Genomic DNA, 20,425 nt, shown 5'->3' on the forward strand with positions numbered 1-20,425 from the left:
TCTGAGGCATCAGTTACTGCGTCCGTCCCAGGGTTGTGTACCTGCGTAGGCGGAGGGCTGCCTGCCCGGAGTCTCCCGCTGTATCCCTGGCCGGGGCGCTGGGCTCCACCTGCTGAAACCAGTCAACCGCTGTCCGGCAGGGCTGGGGCCTTTTCTCTGGCGTTGGGGAAGCCCCTCCCGGCCCCGCAGCCTGGAACCCAGCCTCCGGCAGAGGACGCCCAAGTGAGATTGGGCTGGGTCCTACCAGAGCGCAGGCCCGGCTCGTCCCAGGCTTCAAGTACGGGGCGGGACCCTCGCGGCTTTCCATCCAATCTTCGTTCGCCGGTGCCTGCGGGGCGGGACCCTCGCGGCTTTCCGTTTAATTCCTGCTCCTCGGGGGCCGCGGGGGAGCGGGCCAGCGCGGCTGTGGGCCGCGGCCGAGGAGGTGAAGGGCAAGCGGTGAGGACCAGTAGGCCCGATGGGGCAGCGCTCCCTCTCTCCCCCAGCCCGTGGAGATGGTGGGGAAAAGTTAAGTTGCGTAGAACATAGTTCCATAGCGTAGAACGGCGGAAGTGCCCGGACTCGGCGGGAGTGTCGTGTAGTCAGGCAGCTCGCCTGCCGCGGTCGTAGACGTACCCCCGAGGTTGGGCCGCCGGGCGGTGTCGTAGCGCTGCTTATTTGGATTTCTCTCACTTGGTGTCCTCTTGAGTGTGCAGAGCAACTTTTGGTGTGGTGTGAGAAGTCTGAGCTCTCCTCGCTCTGCACTTCTGTATCTACAGCCAAGCTTTAAGCTTGTCGCCCTGCGTCTGGGCGGGGGCCCCAGATACCGGGCACCGGGAGCACTTTGTCTCTTGAGTGTGGTTGTCCAAAACCTGGTGAATCCCGTAACAATTGTTCGCCAGCTGTCTCGTAGATGGACTCTTTTGAGTGCGTGCTCTGATTCCCAACAGTTTTAAGTCTTAGGGCTTCATAGTCTGCGGATTTCTTGTCTTCCATTTTCTTAAGCCAGTTTTTGGTAAAAATTTCCATGCCCCCCGCCCCCGGCGGTTGTCACGCTAGTTTCTTGCTTCCCACAGTCACCAGCCTAGTTCAAACCCCTGTGTTCTCCAACAGGATGGTTGCAGCGGCCTCCTGGAAGTCCTAAACAGTTCATCTTGGTGTACCGGTATGTGACTATTTTTTTACTTGCTGTTCCCGATTCTCTTTTCCAATCTGTGTTTACATTTTATTGCTCCCGGGAAGCGATCCTGTAATTAAATCTAGTGTCATGATTTTTCTTAATGCGTATGTAGGTTCCTTTAGACTTCATCTTTGTAGTTGAACATTCAAAACAGTCCTTGCTGAAAAAAATCTCCTAATTCATATTTTCACTGTGTACGTTTTGGTGAGTTAAGACCATATAGGTATGGGATTGGTAGTCTTGGTATCATTTTTCTAGCGTCCATTAAGTACTAAGGGAGGTAGGTATACAGAGAATAGCTTATCTTTTCTACGTATGTGTATTAGATTCTTATTGCTGCCATAACAATTTACCATAAACTTAGTTAAAAAAACAAAACAACAAACCACACAAAATCACAAAGTGGTTATCTCACAGCTTCTATAGGTCTGAAGTCCAGGTAGTTTCAGCTGGGTACTCTGCTTAGCACCTCACAAAGCTGAAATAAAGGTTTCTGTAGTCCTGGGCTCTGGTCTGGAGGCCCTGAGGAAGAATCCACCTCTAGGCTAAGTGAAGGTGCAGAATTTATTTTCTTGCAGGTGTAGTAGGGCCGAGGACCCGATTTCCTTCCTAGGCTCCAGCTGGGGGCTTTGTCAGTTCCTTAAGACCACCTGTATGTTCATTGCCAGACAGCACCTTCAATCCTTTTCATGCTTTTAATCCCCCTGACTCATCTACAGCCAACTGCTGGAGTAAGCTTTCTGCTCTTGAGGGCTCAAATGATTAGACCCACCTGGATAATCTAAGGTCACCTGTGCTGTGTAAGACAACGTGATCACAGTCATGGAAGTGATGATCTCATTATATTCATAGGTTCTGGAGAGTGTAGGGGTGAAATCATGGGAGCCATTCCTAGAAATTCTGCCTAGCATAACATGGTTGTCTCAACTAGATTGCTTTATTTTTACTTTTTTAATTTGTTTTATTTTTTTTTTTTAATTTTTTTTCAACGTTTTTTAATTTATTTTTGGGACAGAGAGAGACAAAGCATGAACGGGGGAGGGGCAGAGAGAGAGGGAGACACAGAATCGGAAACAGGCTCCAGGCTCTGAGCCAGAGCCTGACGCGGGGCTCGAACTCACAGACCGTGAGATCGTGACCTGGCTGAAGTCGGATGCTTAACCGACTGTGCCACCCAGGCGCCCCTATTTGTTTTATTTTTTAAAACACTTTTTTAAATGTTTATTCTTTGAGAGAGAGAGAGAGACAGCACATAAGCAGGAGAGGGGCAGAGAGACAAGAGACACAGAATCTGAAGAAGACTCCAGGCTCTGAGCTGTCAGCACAGAGCCCAACACGGGGCTCGAACTCACGAACAGGCAGATCATGTCCTGAGCTAAAGTCGGATGCTTAACCGACTGAGCCACTCAGATGCCCCAGATTGCTTTATTTTTATGATATGTGTTTTTTTGTTTTTTATTTTAAGTTTATTTAGAGATTGCGTGCCAGCAAGGGAGGGGAAGAGAGAGAGAAAGAGAGAATATCCTAAGCAGATTTCTTGGTGTCTATGCAGAGCCCGACACGGGGCTTGAACCCACGAATTGTGAGACCATGATCTGAGCCAAAATCAAGAATCGGACTCTTAACCGACTGAGCCACCTAGGCGCCCTGTGATGTGTTTTTGCAGTCATTTAAAAACAATCCTGGAGGCACCTGCCTGGCTCTGTAGAACATCTGACTCTTGATCCTAGAGTTGCAAGTTCAAGCCCCAATTGGGTATGGAGCCTATTTAAGAATGATAATAAAAATAAAACAATCCTAACAACACCTCTTTCTGATTGTATGATTATCCTCTCTACAGATAAGGGAATTTGGTTCAAGTCAGTTGCCCAGAGGCTCATGACTAGAAAGTGGTAGAGTTGGCATATGGACCCATGCCTACATTTCCCTTAAGTCTAAAGCTAATGTTGGTGGATGGTCAAAATAAAGTGCAAAGTCATTAGATAGCAAGAAGCTATTAAATGGGAGGTCTTTGTTGTACCTTCTGGATTATATTTTTTTATTAGTGCTGTAGGTTGAACTGTTCTATCCTAACAAAGCTCGATGACATGAATGACACTGTTTTCCCATACATCTAGAGGGTGGAGGCTAGGGGTAATAGGAAGATTCTGACAACCTCAATACATGGTGTCTGTAAGCAGTTGAGGTGTCTGTAAGGTGCTGCTTCCATTGGTCATACCTGTTAGTGAGGAGAGAAAGCACAGGGAGAACACATGTAGTTAGTCCTTTATAGGGGCATGACCTGGAGGTGACACATTACAAAGTCATACTGAGCTCCAAGGCAGGGTAGGAGATAAAGCTGTGTGGCTTTATACCCAGTTGAAAGTCAGGATTCTGTTAAGGAAAAAAAAAAAAAAAGGAAATAGTTAATATTGGCTGATAACAGTCTCTGCCACACCCTTGCTTTTGATAATGTTTTATTCTTTAACCTATGAGTGGAATATTTTATTTGGTTTGCTATCAGTTTTAATTTAAAAAGATTTGAAAGCACAGATAATTCTTAAGGTTCCTTGATTTCTCAGTTGCTATTAAAGACTTTGAGGGGCGCCTGGGTGGCACAGTCGGTTAAGCGTCCGACTTCAGCCAGGTCATGATCTCATGGTCTGTGAGTTCGAGCCCCGCGTCAGGCTCTGGCTCAGAGCCTGGAGCCTGTTTCCGATTCTGTGTCTCCCTCTCTCTCTGCCCCTCCCCCGTTCATGCTCTGTCTCTCTCTGTCCCAAAAATAAAAATAAAAACGTTGAAAAAAAAAATTAAGACTTTGAGAAACTTAGTTTTCCTTTTAACATTTGTATACCTCATTCACATTTTGGGTTCGTTTGATTTCTCTGATGAAAATTAATTGTTCAAGATTGCTGGGGATACTTGAAGTCATTCTGGGTAGGCTTCAAACCATCTGCATGCGGTTACAACAGCTTGTCGTATGATTGATGAATTCTGTAATATTCTACAAGTCCACAGCTGGATGAATCTTCTGCTTTTCATACTAGGCTCTTGGGAGTGCTCACCTTCCACCCAGCGTAACTTGCTACACATCTGAATTCTCCATACCCATTTAGAGCTCCTGTGGGTTCTCTTACCCGCTCTCTAGTAGCTTTTGTTTAAGGGGAAGATTGGAATCAAACAGATCTTGACCTTACTAGAGTTGGTAAATTGTCTTTTGAATTTTGGTTTCTTGGTATGTAAAATGTCAGTGAATGCCAAAAAGCAGAGATAATAGGAAGATTAGATAAGGTCTTCTATGATACCGTAGTACTTGGCAAATAGTAGGTACTGACTCTGAGCTCCAGCTCTTGGAATCTACATGTTTTTTTGCTTTTGTTTTTTAATTGATTTTCTCACTCTGACAAGTTTATGACTTCTGTAAGGACTAGAACAAAGTTCTGTATATATTGTGGTCTCTAGATAATGATTTATTGCATTGGAACTAGCATATATAAGAATATTTATGAGATTGAAATTGTGAGGGCTTTTTTCTTTAGTTTTCCTGTTGTGATTGCATCATGGAAAATCAATTGGCTAAATCAACTGAAGAACGAACATTTCAATACCAGGATTCTCTTCCATCTCTGCCTGTTCCTTCACTTGAAGAATCATTAAAAAAATATCTTGAATCAGGTACGTATGTTTGTAATTTTTTCGTATGTATTATATTATTAGTAATGTAGGAAACTATGAAATTACTAGAAGTTGATGGGGGTGTAATTGTTTTTTCCTTGAGACTCATGGTAACGTATCCTTAAAATGTGCAGAACTTTTTTGTCTTTATTTCTCAAGTTACTTTTTCCATAGTTTGAAAAGCCAGATAGTATTTTTAGGTTTATAATAAAAAGTAGCAGGCCTCTGCCTCATTCTCTACTCCCACCCCCAAATCCCACTCCCTCAGGCAAGCATTTTCAAATATTTTTTCAGTTTTTTGATATTGTTTATCTCCAGATATCTTTTATCTCCAGATTTTTTATACTACTATTTCTTTTTTTTTTTTTTTTTTTAGTTTTAGATACTATAAATTTGTTGGTAAAAAGATGTGGATTTAGTTCTTCCACACCTTTTACCTTTCCACTCTTCATGCTCAGCATATATGCAATCCAACATATCCACATTTTCCTTTTCATTCTCTCAATATAGTTGTACAGAATCACCATTTGGGATTAAATGATTAAATTAGTATTCACTTGATTGAACTCCAGGTTTTACCTCATTTAAATCAGTATGTACCTGTGTTACTTTACCTGATCATTTAGGGTTTATGATTATGCAGTTAATCACACTGTGCTTTGGTTACCTTTTTGCTGGTTTTTTGTTTTATTTTGCCTCATTTTTCATTTGCTTACTTTGTATCCTTAACTAATTCACTCCCAAACACTTCAATACACTGAAAACCCTTATGTACATTATATATGATACATATATGTGTATGTACCTGTACATATATTAAACACATAAGCTATTCTCTGAGTTTCATTTCTTGGAGACATCCCTCCTAGGGCCCTCTGCCCTCTTCCTTCAGTCAGCATACTTTTCTTAAGTTGGCTGATAGCTGTTCTCTGGGGACTTTCTTTCCCCCATTATCCTAGCAGTTTGCTTCACCTCTCCCTCCTTTATTGGATTCTCTGGTTCCTGTCTTTCTTTTTCTTCCTCTTTTCACTTATATTTGTGAAGTATATCTTTAGTAGCTACTTGAGAAAAGAATTTCTGGGAAAAAAAGAATGTGAGACCTAAAAATTTATTCTACCCTCATATCTGATTGTTTGGCTGAATATAGAATATTCTGTGTTGGAAATGATTTTTCTTAGGAGTTTTGAAGGTACTGTCTGTTCTCTTGAGAGGTCTAATGCCATTCTGTTTGATCCTTCATATGTGGCTTGTTTTTTACTTTACAGATGTGTTTGGAAACCTTTTTATCCCTACCATTTTGATTGTTTCCATGTCCCTTAGTGTGTAGATTTTTTTTTTTCTCATTTATTTCTCTGAATACACAGTAGGTTCTTTTAAGTTGAAAAATTCAAGTTACTCAGTTCGAGGAAATTTGAAAAATAGTGTTTCTTGAATAGTTTTCTCCTTTGTTTTCCCTCTCTTTCTGGAATTCCTAGTAATTGGATCTGGGGCATTCTGGACTAAGCTTTTAATTAAAAAATGATTTCCCTTATTATTAGTGCCTTTCCCTTCCTGGGAAAGGGTCTGTTTATTGTTTGGGACCACCAATCCTATTTTTGCTTATTCTGCCTTTGACTGTCATGTGAGAGGCTTTCCTCAAATACCAGAAAATCTGTAGTCTTCATATTTTAGAGTTAGACCCTAAAAAGCCGATTGAAAGCTCTATATGTGTGAGTAGGGATTTGGTGACCAGTGGGCCTTCTAGTGACTCTTGTTGCAGAGATCTAGCAGTTCCAATGGGACCATGCCCAGATCTAAGTAATAATTTTTCTTGGACTGATCTGTTTCCCCAAAGAGTCCTCTTTTGTTTAGAAGGCATGAGCCTGATTTCTAGTGTTTTGGGAACTAAGTAGGGGAAGGAGGCTGGAGGGGTCATTGTTCTGGGTGTACCCTTTCATCATGATTTCTTTTTTTCAATATGACTTAGAAGCCATGTATTCTGCTTGTCAATTTTTCCTAAGAATAAACCTCTAGATTTCTGCTGGCGTTGGTAGGAAGTTGCCTGGCTTTCTAGAGTGGAGAAAGATCTACAGGAGACCTGTTTTCAGCCACTTTTTGCCCCCCCTTTGAAAGTCCATTTGCCTAGAATTCTTGAACCTTTCTGGGATTCTACTGCAGGAATTGACTTGCTTCTTGGTTTGCACCTAACCTTAACCTTGTATCTTCCTCCTTTCCACTGTCTAGGCTTTAGACAGGCTTTCTCCATTCTACAAAGTCCCCATTTTCTCATGTGTTTTCTAATTTGTAAAATGTTAGCTTAACTGGTCTGCTGTCCTCTCCTTCCATATTCTTGGTCCTTACAGGTTTTTGCCTTTTTAATTACCGTGATTTTACTGAATTCTAGGAGGTTTGGAGATAAATGTATGCATTTGGTTCACTTTCTTGAACTGAAAGCCCTTGATGTTCTTTAAATTTCTTCTTTTCTCTTTTTCCTCAGGTACTTTTATCTGGGAATTCAAGTTTCTTTTGTAAAAATTTTAATGATTATTCACTGTTTTTGATTATACATTTCACTTGGACTGTTTCTAAATACAGCTGTTTAAATTGACTTTAAGATAGTACTTGGAAGAGACAGAATCATAAAAAAGGAAGATATTAATGTCCTTTGATTGCTAATTTGCTTTTCTCGGTAGCAAATTTTCAGAACAATTGGTTTTCATTTTCATGGACTAAAATCCTGTATTTTATTTGTCTTTGTGTGTGTGTGTACACACAGTTTGGAACAGTTTGGAAGGAAACTGTTACTGGCTCTGGCTCTGGGCTGGAGGCAGGCTTTACACTTACATTTACGTACATATTGCACTTACATACATGATGTTCAAGGCTCTGCTTGAACATTAGTGGAAAGAAATTTTAATTTCTCTTATTCATGGCTAAACAGGATTAACTTTTCTGTTGGACTAATAGCTAGATGATAGTTCTATCTTTATCTTTTTAATTCTCATCATCCAGAATAATTTTAAAATAATTTTTCAGAAAAAGGTTATCAGAATACCCAGTATCCACTGTTTTATTTTTCACCTCGTTTTGCATTGTTGCTTTTCAGCTATTTTTATGTTGTAAACTCTGGCATACATAATTTATTGGACTGCTGTGATAATTAATGCATTTATAATTGTTTTACATAATTAAGTCTCAAGATTTATGTAATAATGTGAGTTTATGGTACTTGATGTCTAAGTATTTTAATGCATATTTTATCTTTATAGTAAAGCCATTTGCAAATAAAGAAGAATATAAAAAAACTGAAGAAATTGTCCAAAAATTTCAAGATGGTATTGGAAGAAAATTGCACCAGAAATTACTTGAAAGGGCAAAAGGAAAAAGAAATTGGGTATTTGTGTTATTGTACTTAAAATTAGAAAATTGATGATGCTTGAATGAAAAATAAAAATGTTTTATTTAAATAGCTTTAAATTTAAAATTATTAGTGTAAATATCCTTGCAGTCATTGTTATTGTAATCATCCAGAAGAATGAGGGAATTGTTTAACTCTAGGGAGTTTTAAGTGTTGTGTGTGAACTTTTCTTTTACCACATGGAGAACTTGTTAAAATGCAGACTTCCTGGGACCAGTGATTCTGATTCAGTATCTCTGAAATGGGCGTCCAGAAGTCCTTATTTTAACTTTCCATGTGGTCCTGGTGGAGGTGATCTGCAGACCCTGCTTTGAGAGAAACATTTTGTTCAGGTAATCCTAGCCTGAAAAAAATAGACATGCCACATAGGTGGCATACAAATACTTAAACATTGCATGGGAGAGAAAGGGCCATTACAAAGTTGGAGTGGAGAATGGTTTTGAGTATTACATGTTGGAATTAGATAGATTGAGGGGGAGATGTTGATACAGTCATTACTGAGGCAGTGCATAATTTTCTTTAAGGAATCTTGGGCTTCTTCAGCTTAGCTACTCTACTTCTGTAGTGTGAACCAGAGGTTAGGTTTTCGTAATTTAAAAAAATTGCCAGGGTGCCTGGGTGGTTCAGTCGGTTAAACTTCTGGCTTTGGCTCAGGTCGTGATCTCGCAGTTTGTGGATTTGAGCCCTGTATTGGGCTTTGTGCTGACAGCTGAGAACCTGGAGCCTGCTTCAAATTCTGTGGCTCTCTCTCTTTCTGCCCCTCAATGACTCGTGCTCTCTCTCTCATAAACATTAAAAAAAAATTGCCTTAATCTAGAAATAATGATTGTAACTGTATTTAAGCTTTAGAAATAAAAAGCAAGTTGATCTTCCCATTAGTCATTGATAACTATGAAGGAGTAATAGAATTTTATACTTTGAGATTTCTTTCTTCGCAGTCTTGAGACTTGAGCAATTTTAATTGAATCAGGGTAAGGTAAGAAGTCTGTATCCTTTTTGGTTACTTCCTTTTCTGAATGATTATAGTTTATAACATCCATTTCTTAAAAAATAACTCTAGATAATTTGATGAGATCTGCATATCTGCCTGAAATTTAGTTGCATATTATAAAAGAAGGACACAGAAAGCACTGAAAATTCTAAATTAGTTTTATGTGTACTGAAAAGGTTTCATAGTTCTGATTTAGCACTGCAGTTTTTGCTTGGAAAAGGAAAATTGCAAATGTCTTACTAGTTGTTATAATTAAGTGAGGATTTGTTAAATAGTTATTATACCCAAAGTACTCTGGGAAAACTCACCTAAGGACTTTGGTGTTGTGACTTCAGTATGATCTATCTGAAGGTGTCTTTTCAGTGCTTTCTTGTTGCCTGTTTTTTGTAATGTAATTATAATTAAGATCCTATAGTTCCAGAAGAAAGAAATGATTATAATACCATTTTTCAATATCTGTGATAATTTAAAACAAGAAAGTGTGTTTTTATTTTTTAATTTATCATTTTTTTAAGAATAGCTTACTGAGGGGCGCCTGGGTGGCGCAGTCGGTTAAGCGTCCGACTTCAGCCAGGTCACGATCTCACTGTCCATGAGTTCGAGCCCCGCGTCAGGCTCTGGGCTGATGGCTCAGAGCCTGGAGCCTGCTTCCGATTCTGTGTCTCCCTCTCTCTCTGCTCCTCCCACACTCATGTGCTGTCTCTCTCTGTCTCAGAAATAAATAAACATTAAAAAAATTAAAAAAAAAAAATAGCTTACTGAGGTAAAATTGACTTAAAGTCCATTGTCCGTGTACAATTTGATGTGGGTAAGTAAATGTGTTTTTAAGTGTTAAAGAGTAAAGAGAAAAGAACAAATACAGCTTTTGTTTTTTTGGTTTTCTTTGGCAGCAATTATACATTCAAGTATACCCAATTGCATTAGGCTGAAGTTCTTAATTTCTTTTAGCTGGAAGAATGGTGGCTGAATGTTGCCTATCTGGATGCTCGTTTACCGTCACAACTGAATGTCAATTTTGCTGGTCCTGCACCTTATATTGAACACTACTGGCCTCCAAAGGAAGGCACTCAGTTGGAAAGAGGAAGTATAAGTCTTTGGCATAACTTGAACTACTGGCAGCTATTAAGAAAGTAAGGACAGTTATGTGAATTTAGTAACAGGTTTACCTACAGTTTTAGGTGGCAAAATGTTGAGAAGCTGATTTTTAGTTATTCAAGGATACTATAGTTGTGACTACTTGTTTTACAAGTGTTATAAAGACTCGTTGACCAAAATACTTTTTTTTGTTTTAATAGGGAAAAAGTGCCTGTTCATAAAGTTGGAAATAATCCTCTAGATATGGATCAATTCCGAATGGTGTTTTCCACATGCAAGATTCCAGGGATTACTAGAGATTCAATTATGAATTATTTTAGGACTGGTAAGTAGAAAACATGGGTACTTTTTTGGTTAAGTCATTAGGATTTGGATAGTTGTGCTGTGGTTTCTACTGTGATGCTGTGGATGACTAATTGGAGGCTTTCTGTGAACCTTTTAGTTGTAAGTAATTTATGGGAATGGATTTTTTTTTTTTCAACGTTTATTTATTTTTCGGACAGAGAGAGACAGAGCATGAACGGGGGAGGGGCAGAGAGAGAGGGAGACACAGAATCGGAAACAGGCTCCAGGCTCCGAGCCATCAGCCCAGAGCCTGACGCGGGGCTCGAACTCACGGACCGCGAGATCGTGACCTGGTTGAAGTCGGACGCTTTACCGACTGCGCCACCCAGGCGCCCCTCGATTTTTTTTTTTTTTAATGCTTATTTATTTTGAGAGAGAGAGGGGCACAGAGGGAGGGGATAGAGAGAATCCCAAGCCGGCTTCTTGCTGCCAGCCCAGAGCTTGACATGGGGCATGAACTCACCAATTGTGAGATCATGACCTGAGCTGAAATCAAGAGTTGGATGTTAAACCAACTGAGCCACCCAGATGCCCTGGGAATGGATTTTATAAAATGTGTCTTACATAGTTCTATATAAAAGCTGGTGCTTATGTTGCATCATTTGAGTATTTAAATTTTAAAGAACATTATCAATTAGAATATTGGGAAATCTGGAGCATATGATTTGGATCTTTCTGTCTCTGCCCTCTTACTTGAATTTTCTTTTTGAGTGTTTGCTTATATATGGTTATTATGCCCCATTTCTCTGTGAGTATGCCCTTCCTTCCACTCCCAGCCTTTTGAGGTGAGAGCCTGGTGTCAGTCTTCTTGAAGGCATATGAGTTCAGATTGACTCACCAAAGTTTTTGTTTTTACTGTCCGCTTAATGGTAAATTCTGCTTGGTGTGCTAGCATATCTCAAAATGGAAAATTCTATTGTAGTAACTACTTGTGTTTGGTTATTTCAGGATCTTTTTCTTTTTTATATATTTAATAACATAGTTTATAGTTACTGCAGAATGTAACTATGAAAGGATATTTTTCTTACCTGAAATTTTGTTTAAAAGTAAAATTTCTTTGCCAGTTTTGCTTGTAGTGTGAGGAATATGAGTTTACTTTCATAAACTCCTCTTTGTAAACCTCATTAGATGCTTGAGATATTTAATGTCCTCAGGCCCACACACATTTATCTTGATGTTGCAAGTGAAAAACCTGGTTACTTAGGGCATAAAGTTTAATGCCCAAACATGAATGGAAAAAATGAACAGGAGAAAATGGAATAGCCGTAGCAAAGAGAGAAATATGCGTATCGGTTAAGAACTCCAGTCAGTCAACCTGGTTTTCAAGTTCAATCTTTACTATTTCATAGGTATGTTCTAAGATAGATAAAGTAATCCTTTAAGATACAGCATGTATTGCGAGTTGAAGTGTGGGATTGTGATACTTCCAGCTTTGGTTTTCTTTTTCAACATTACTTTGGCTATTTGGGGTCTTTTGTGGTTCCATAGAAATTTTAGGATTGTTTTAACTCTGTGAAGAAAGCTGGTGCAATTTTGATAAGGATTGCATTGAGTGTGTAGATTGCTTTGGATAGTTTCGACATTTTAACAATATTCTTCTAATGTATGAGCATGAAATGTTCTTTGATTTCTTAGTGTCGTCTTCAATTTCTTTCATAAGCTTTGAACAGTTTTCAGCATACAGGTCTTTTACCTCTTTGGTTAGGTTTATTCCTAGGTATTTTATGGTGTTTGGGCATGTAAAATGCAGTCACTAATTTAACAATGTGCCTCTTAATACAGTCCTTCAAGCTATCATAAACTATATTCTTATACTTACAGCCATGCAAAGAGGTATAGTTAGGGATAAAGCTGAGGTAATAAGTAAACAAATAACAGAGTTGGTGATAAATACTGTATAGAGAATTCAAATAATGGGTAAGCAGGTGGCTGTTTAGGTAGTCAGGGAAAGCATCTCTGAGGATATGAATAAGATGTTACAGCAGTTTTTTGTCTTTTTATTTTTGATTGGTTCATATTGTTTTTGTGTTGAGGGAAGAAATCCCCTGGGCATGAATAAATTTGGCATGTTTGAAGGGAAATATGGATGGAGCACACTAGGCCACGGGGAGGTGGCCGACTGGAGTGGAGACTAGAGGCTGGATCATATGGTAATTTGGAAGCCAACTCGTGGATTTGGATTTTATTTAAAATGTGAATAAGATAGTATTAGTGAGTTTTGAGGAGGTAAGTGATGTGATCAGGTTTATGTTTTGAAAAGATGATTGTACCTGCTGTTTGAAGATTAAGATTTTTAGGAAACAGACAGTGGTAGAAGCAGGGAGATAAGTTAGAAAATAGTTTTAGCAGTTCTAGTGAGCTACAATAATGACTTGTACTAGTGTAATAATGTGGAACTGATAAAAAGTTCTTTAGATTCTGGATATATTTTGGTTTTGGGTTTAGCAGAATTATTCATAGATTGGTTATGAGATGTAAGAAAAAAGGGGAATCAGTTGACTTCAAGGTATTTGGCTTAAGAAATGGGGTAGATAGGTGTGTTGGTTGATGAGGTGGGAAAAATTGGGACGAAATATTCAGGGAGGAAATTAAGAGGTCCCTTAGGCTATGTTGAGTTTAAGATGCCTTTTAGACATCTGAAGTGGAAATGCAAGTAGATAGTTGGATGCAAAGTTTGGGCTGGGGGAGCAGTTTCAGTGCTGCACCAAGAGATTTAGGAATCAATATTAGCAGGCATAGAAAACATTTTAAAGCCCTAAGAGTAGCTTTTGTAACACGTAAAGAGGAAGATTATCAAGTGAACAAATAATGATGCTTAGCACAATTAAATATGGTATTTGGTGGTCTGAAGAGTCGAACACAGCAAAAGAGACTAAAGTGGGAAGGAAGCAAGGACAGTGGTCTCCCGGAAGCCAAGAGGAGGAAGTGTTGTACTGAATGCTCCAAAGGTCAACTGAGATAAAATTTAAAAGTGACCAAATTATTTGTCAACATGACATGGACCAGCTGCCCTCGACAAGAGCAGTCTTAGTGGAAGTTGGGTAAGGGAGCTCGACTGGAGAAGATGAAAGGAAGCCAAGTAAGTAGTGACAACATTTGGAAATAATCCTTACGGAAGAAGTTTTGATGTACAGTGGGAGATACTTTATTTTTTTTTAATGGGTACTGTTGTATAACAAAGAGAAAAGGCATCCAAATTGGCAAGGAAGAAGTCAAACTTCCGCTATTTGCAGATGACATGGTACTCTATGTAGAAAACTCAACAGATGCCACCAAAAAATTGTTAGAACTAATACGTGAATTCAGCACAATCACAGGATATAAAATCAACATGCAGAAATCTGTTGCATGTCTATACACCAGTAACAAAGTAGCAGAAAAAGAAATCAAGGAATTGATCCCATTTGCAATTACATCAAAAAACAGTAAGATACCTAGGAATAAACCTAACTAAAGAAGTACTCTGAAAACTATTCAACACTTGGGAAAGAAATTGAAGAGCACACCAAGAAATGGAAAAGCATTCCATGGTCACTGAAGAACAAAACATTGTTAAAATGTCTATACTACCCAAAGGGATCTATACATTTAGTGCAATCCCAATCAAAATACCACTAGCATTTTTTGCAGAGCTAGAACAAACAATCCTAAAATTTGTATGGAACCACAAAAGACCCCGAATTGTCCAAGCAATCCTAAAAAAGAAAAGACTGGAGGCATCATAATTCTGATTTCAAGCTATATTACAAAGCTGTAGTCATCAAGACACTATTGTTACTGGCACAAAAAGAGACACAAAGATCAATGGAACAGAATAGAAAACCCAGAAATGGACCCACAACTACATGGTCAACTCCTCTTCAACAAAGCAGGAAAGAATATCAAATGGAAAAAAGATAGTCCCTTCAACAAATGGCGTTGGGAAAACTGGACAGTGACATGTGGAAGAATGAAGCTTAGACCACTTTCTTACATCATACACAAAAGTAAATTCAAAAAGGATGAAAGCCCTAAATATGAGACATGAAACCATCAAAATCCTAGAGGAGATCACAGGTAGCAACCTCTTTGACCTTGGCAACAGCAGCTTCTTACTAGACACGTTGCTGGAGGCAAGGGGAAAAAAAGCAAATGTGAACTGTTTCATCAAGATGAAAAGCTTCTGTACAGTGAAGGAAGCAATCAAAACTAAAAGGTAACTTACGGAATAGGAGAAGATATTTGCAAATGACGTATCAGATAAAGTCTATAAAGAACTTGCCAAACTCAACACCCAAAAAACAATCCACTGAAGAAATGGGCAGAAGACATGAATGGACACTTTTCCAAAGAAGACATCCAAATGGCTAACAGACACATAAAAAGATACTCAACATCACTCATCAGGGAACTACACATCAAAACCACAATGAGATAACCACCTCATACCTGTCAGAATGGCTAAAATCAACAACACAAGAAACAACAGGCATTGACAAGGATGCAGAGAAAGGGGAAACCTCTTGAACTGTGAGTGGGAATATAAACTGGTGCAGCCGCTCTGGAGAACAGTATGTAGGTTCCTCAAAAAACTAATAATAGAACTACCCTATCATCTAGCAATTGGACTATTAGGTATTTACCCAAAGGATACAAAAGTACAGATTCAGAGGGGTCCACAGACCCCAGTGTTTATAGCAGCATTATCCACAATAGTCAAACTATGTGTGTATGCATATATATGTGTATATGCATATACACATATGTATACACACATACACCCACACAACGGAATATTAGCCATCAAAAAGAATGAAATCTTGCCATTTGAAATGACATGGATGAAACTAGAATGTATTAGGCTAAGCAAAACAACTCAGAGAAACCATACGATTTCACTCTTATGTGGAATTTAAGAAACCAAACATGACCATATGAGAAGAGGGGGTTGGAAAGAGGGAGAGGGGAAAACATCACAGGAGACTCTTAATGATAGAGAACAAACTGAGGCTGATGGAGGGAGGTGGGTGGGAGATGGGCTTATATTGGTGATGGGTATTAAGGAGGGCAGTTGTGATGAGGACTGGGAGTTGTATGTGAGCGATGAATCACTGAATTCTGCTGAAACCAATACTGCACTAGATGTTGGCTAGCTAAAATTTAAATAAAAATGAGTGCTATTACGTCATGAGATTGACATAGGAGAGAAAGAACAATAATCTTACAGGGGTAAGAATAAACAGCCAGAGTCTTTGAAAAGATAAGAGCTGAGAGGGTCAAAAAAGTAGAAATGGTGGAGGGGTTGGTCTTTGACAAGAGCAGTGATGAGAGGGAATGCAGAAAGTGTGCATCTAGATGCAGACATAATTGACCAATTTTGTTGTGGGAAGATGAGGAGGTCCTATGAATTCCTTGTGTTTTCGTTGGTGAAATGAGAACTGAGGTCATCACCTGGGGTAGAAGATTTGAGGAGAAAGGAGATGGTGTGAAATACTAGTCATTTTTGGAAAGTGGGAGAAGCACATTTGCTATGGAAATGTAGGGTAGCTGATCAGTGTTGAGTGCCCATTTGAAATGGTGTTTACGAATTTAAAATTGGATGATATATTCTTTTTTTTTTCCTACAACAATCAAGCAGGTGCAGAAAGAGAAAGTGGAAGATTTAAGTGTTTTGGAAGAGAGAAAATGGGTCATGGAATCTATCTTGGAGACAGAGAAAATTGAAGAAATGATGTATGTGGAGGCAGCCTGTAAGCTGCTGTGGCTCAAAGGATGGTGTCAATAAGGAGGCAATAGTTAGAACTATTTTTATTTTTACTTCCTCCTTAAGAGACCATTAACACTAATTCCGTCATGCCTCTTGCCCTGTTTACCTCATTTTGCCTAGAAGTTCAGACTTCTCAGATCATAGCCTGTCCTCTGGATTCGTGGATTTGTGCATAGCCTAATTTGATCTACGTTCCTTACTACTGTGACCCACTCTCCTTTGCTTTTCCAGACTCTTCTGTACTTCCTGAAGCACACAGTCAGCAAAATCCTTTATATCTTCAACCTTTTCTCTGAAAGTTCCTGTTTACTTTGAAGGGTTTTGTTACTAAACCTGGTTATTCTTTGAGCTTACTGCGTTCCCTATAACCATCTCAAGTGGGTATATTTTCTCTCATACTTTGGTACTAGAAGAAAGGTAGGAGATGTTGTATGCTCTTTATCTCCTGTTATTCTTTCCACTTTCCCTTCTTCCTTACAGTTTGAGCTTTGGAAAAAAGGAAAGCTATCAGGTGAAATCCCCAGAGATTGTCATGATTGCAGTGACTTTGTTTTTGACCATTCCCCTTTGTTCATTGATTGGTATAGCACCAGGCTCCCTGCATTTCTTTCCATTACTACCTCAGTCACATCCTTGATGACTTGAACTTCCAATTGTTGATAATCCGTGACTTCTGCTTTCCTTCACTTTCTTCCTCTAGTAATCTGCACCTCCATTCCTTCTCAAGGAGCTACATACTCCTGTGGTCATGCCCTAGACCTTGTTATCAAAAACTCCATCTCCAATTTCGATGCTGCATGGTAATTATAAGCATCTCACTCTGATCTCCACCTTGTCTTCACAACTCCCTTCCTTTGGGAGTCTACCTTAGCTGTTTCTTTGATCACATTGTGACTTAAATGCAGTTATTCTACAGTTCTTCACAGTTCCATTCCTGCCACCTCCACTGTAATCACTCCTTTGCATACACATTCAAATCTTTGCCCACCCCCCTTTCCCCACTCCACCCACCCCTCATCACTGTTTAATTATAATCTTCTCTCTTACCTCTACATATTACCATAGCAATTTCCTTGGCTTGAGAAAACCTCACTTAATTTTCTCAGACCTCAAATGGACCCACAGCATACCTTGCCATATATATATATTTTTTAATGTTTGTTTATTTTTGAGAGAGAGAGAGAAACAGAGCATGATGGGGAAGGGGCAGAGAGAGATGGAGACACAGAATTTGAAGCAGGCTCCAGGCTGTCAGCACAGAGCCTGATGTGGGGCTCGAACTCACAAACTGTGAGATCATGACTTCAGCCAAAGTCGGATGCTTAACCGACTGAGCCACCCAGGTGCCCCGATCTTGCCATATATTTTTGTCAGGTTATTCTCTCTCTTCCAGAAAGACTGTCTCATGGTTTTCTTTATTCTCAGCTAATGAACTCTTATTCTCAATAAATGTAAAGCAGTCTTTCCATCACAAAATTTACCAACCTATCTCTTAGGCAGAATAATGCTCCTCAGCCCCCCAGAGATGTTTGCTTCCTAATCCTTGGAGCCTGTCAGATGTTTTAGGTTACATAGTAAAGGGGAATTTAGGTCAAAAATGAAGTTAAGTTTGTTAATCAGTTGACTAGACATGGGAAGATTATTCTGGAATATTCATGTGGACACAAAATAATCACAAGAATTGTTAGAAGTAAAGAAAGAGGCAGAAGAGAACCCAATTGATGGCAGGATGAGAAAGTCATGATCCTCCTTTGATGGTTGTGAAAATGGAGGAGAGTCCTAAGGGCAAGAGTGTGGGCAGTCTCTGGAAGCTGGAAAAGCAAAGGAAACTGATTCTCCCCTAGAGCCTCCAGAAGGAACACAGACGTGCTGACCTTCATTTTAGACTAGTAAGACAAGTTTCAAACTTCTGTTCCCCATACCTGTAAGATAATCCATTTGTGTTGTTAGTGGTAATTTGTTACAGCAGTCATAGAAAACCTACTCATTCAAATACTTGTCCATCCTGCAACCCCCTCACAATACATTATTTTACGTTCTGCCTTCCCTTGTTTAAATGGATGAACTGCTTTGTCTCATAAAGACAACCTTCTGTATGGTACACTGGGCCCCACCTCTTCTTGTGTAATCAAGGACCTTGCTGCATACTTATCTTCTCTTTGCTGCGTTGTCAGTTTTCCCTCTTTACTGGATTGTTCTAATCTGTAGTATCGCTCATCTGGAAAGAAAAAAAAAAAAAATTGACCTCTTGTCTGCTTCAAGTGTCACACCTCATTCAAAGCCACCATCACCTTTCACATAGATCCTTGTCACCTAGATCACTTTAGTTATCTCTCAACTGATCTTGCTGTCTGTTCTCTTCACTGTTATGATCTCCTCTTCATAGAGTAGCCTGAGTGACCTTTTTCAAGTACTAATGAGGTCACATTATTACTGTCTTACTTAAAACCCTCCATAGGCTTCCTTTTCATAATATTTAAAATTGGAAGTGCTTTCTGAGGCCAATGTAACCTGGCCCTGATCCTGGCTACCGTTCTACCCTTTTCTCTCTCTGCTGCAGCTATACTGACTTTTTTTTTTTTTTTTTTTAAAGCAAACTATCTCATTTTGTCCTAATGCCTTTGCACTTGCCGTTTCCTCTGCTTGAGATTCTCTTCTTGCAGATATTTCCATGCTCACTCCTAACTTCGTTTAGGTCTCTGCTAAAATATCCCCACTTAGGCCCATCCTGAAGTAATACCCTCCTGTCCTGTCACCCTCCCAACATTTGTTGATGAATTTGCCATCAGGCTTATTTTCTTTTTTCTTTTCCAGTCCTAAATTTTGAATAGGGGGTGGTCAGTAAATGGCAACAATAAGATGTAGTAGTATTAAATGTAAAAAGATGAGGAGGTTTTTGAAGGAGAAGAGAGAAGAAATGTATTGGAAGTAGCCATGAAAGACAATGAAAATACATACCTTACCTCCTAGAACTGGAAGAAATAGGATATAAGAGAAAAAAAACAGTGCTATGAGGAGATGATCTTTCCTCATAGTTGATGGGTTTCATGAGATAATGTGTGTAAAGCATTTACCACAGTTAATTGTACATATCAATCAGTACATTTCCTTCCATTGGCAGTGTATGTCTTTCCTGTCTTTTTTCTTAGAGGAAAGGAACAGGGACCATATAGGAAGACCTTTGTCAAAGGCAATGGTAATAGAAAAGTGAGGCTAAATCAGAATATTCTGAGATTTACAGCAAACATACAGTTCTTGGAGAGTTAAAGTGTGCCCAAAGAATCATAGAATCAATTATCAGTGGCTTGCCAGGTGTGATTAGAGCCTTAAGTAAAACTAGATTTGGCAAAAAGCATTCTCCTTGCCACTCAAACAGTGCCCTTTTTCAACTGAAAACTATTTTATTTAGAAATCATAGCTAGATGTTACTGCAATTAAATTATCTGATAAGCAGTCAACATTGAAATAAAGCCTAGGAGCAACTAATTCTCATAGCTCTTCTACAGGATTTCTTGCTGCCCTTTTCCCTTTGTCATTTCTATCCATGAATAAACTAGAAAGCCCTGCAGGAGTTTGGGATTATATAAGTCTCAAGGTGTACAAATATTTGAAACTCCATGGATTTTTGGCTGTTTCACATGGACAGATTTCAAGAGTGTATATTTATATCATAATTGAAAGTCCATCACCTTATTGTTCATATGATATTTTTGATGAATATATGAATATATTATCAAGTATTGGAGCAAGGATTATTTTCTTCTTTTGGATGTAAATAAGCAGTTTTACTCTTGTTTAACTTTGAGAGATTGAGTTTGGATTTCCTGTTTGTTTTTCCAGAGAGCGAAGGGCGTTCCCCAACTCACATTACTGTGCTTTGTCGAGGCCGAGTCTTTGTCTTTGATGTAATGCACGAAGGATGTTTGATGACCCCACCAGAGATTCACAGGTTTTCAAACTACTTTCTTGAGTCTTAAGGTGTTAAGTTTTTGCTTGAGTTAAAAAAATAAATTTTGTTCACAATTGCCTTTGTATAAA

The 20,425-nt window shown here is 39.1% G+C and overlaps 1 protein-coding gene across 3 annotated transcripts in view; it reads left to right on the forward strand.

Annotated features, from left to right (window-relative positions):
• The first annotated feature begins 337 nt into the window (after positions 1–337).
• Positions 338–20,425, forward strand: part of CROT (carnitine O-octanoyltransferase) — a 47,662-nt gene continuing 27,574 nt past the window's right edge. For 2 of the 3 annotated variants that reach the window (XM_047840585.1, XM_047840604.1), the window contains exons 1-7: positions 338–438; positions 1,093–1,144; positions 4,678–4,813; positions 8,062–8,186; positions 10,150–10,331; positions 10,497–10,621; positions 20,228–20,336. In XM_047840585.1, coding sequence (XP_047696541.1) covers positions 4,699–4,813; positions 8,062–8,186; positions 10,150–10,331; positions 10,497–10,621; positions 20,228–20,336 — 656 coding nt within the window. In that variant the 5' untranslated portion in view covers positions 338–438; positions 1,093–1,144; positions 4,678–4,698. Of the gene's footprint in view, positions 508–1,092; positions 1,145–4,677; positions 4,814–8,061; positions 8,187–10,149; positions 10,332–10,496; positions 10,622–20,227; positions 20,337–20,425 lie in introns of all 3 variants that reach the window. The other variant, XM_047840595.1, reaches the window with a different exon arrangement.

Source organism: Prionailurus viverrinus, chromosome A2 (genome assembly GCF_022837055.1).
Source record: "Prionailurus viverrinus isolate Anna chromosome A2, UM_Priviv_1.0, whole genome shotgun sequence".
NCBI classification, from domain to species: domain Eukaryota; kingdom Metazoa; phylum Chordata; class Mammalia; order Carnivora; family Felidae; genus Prionailurus; species Prionailurus viverrinus.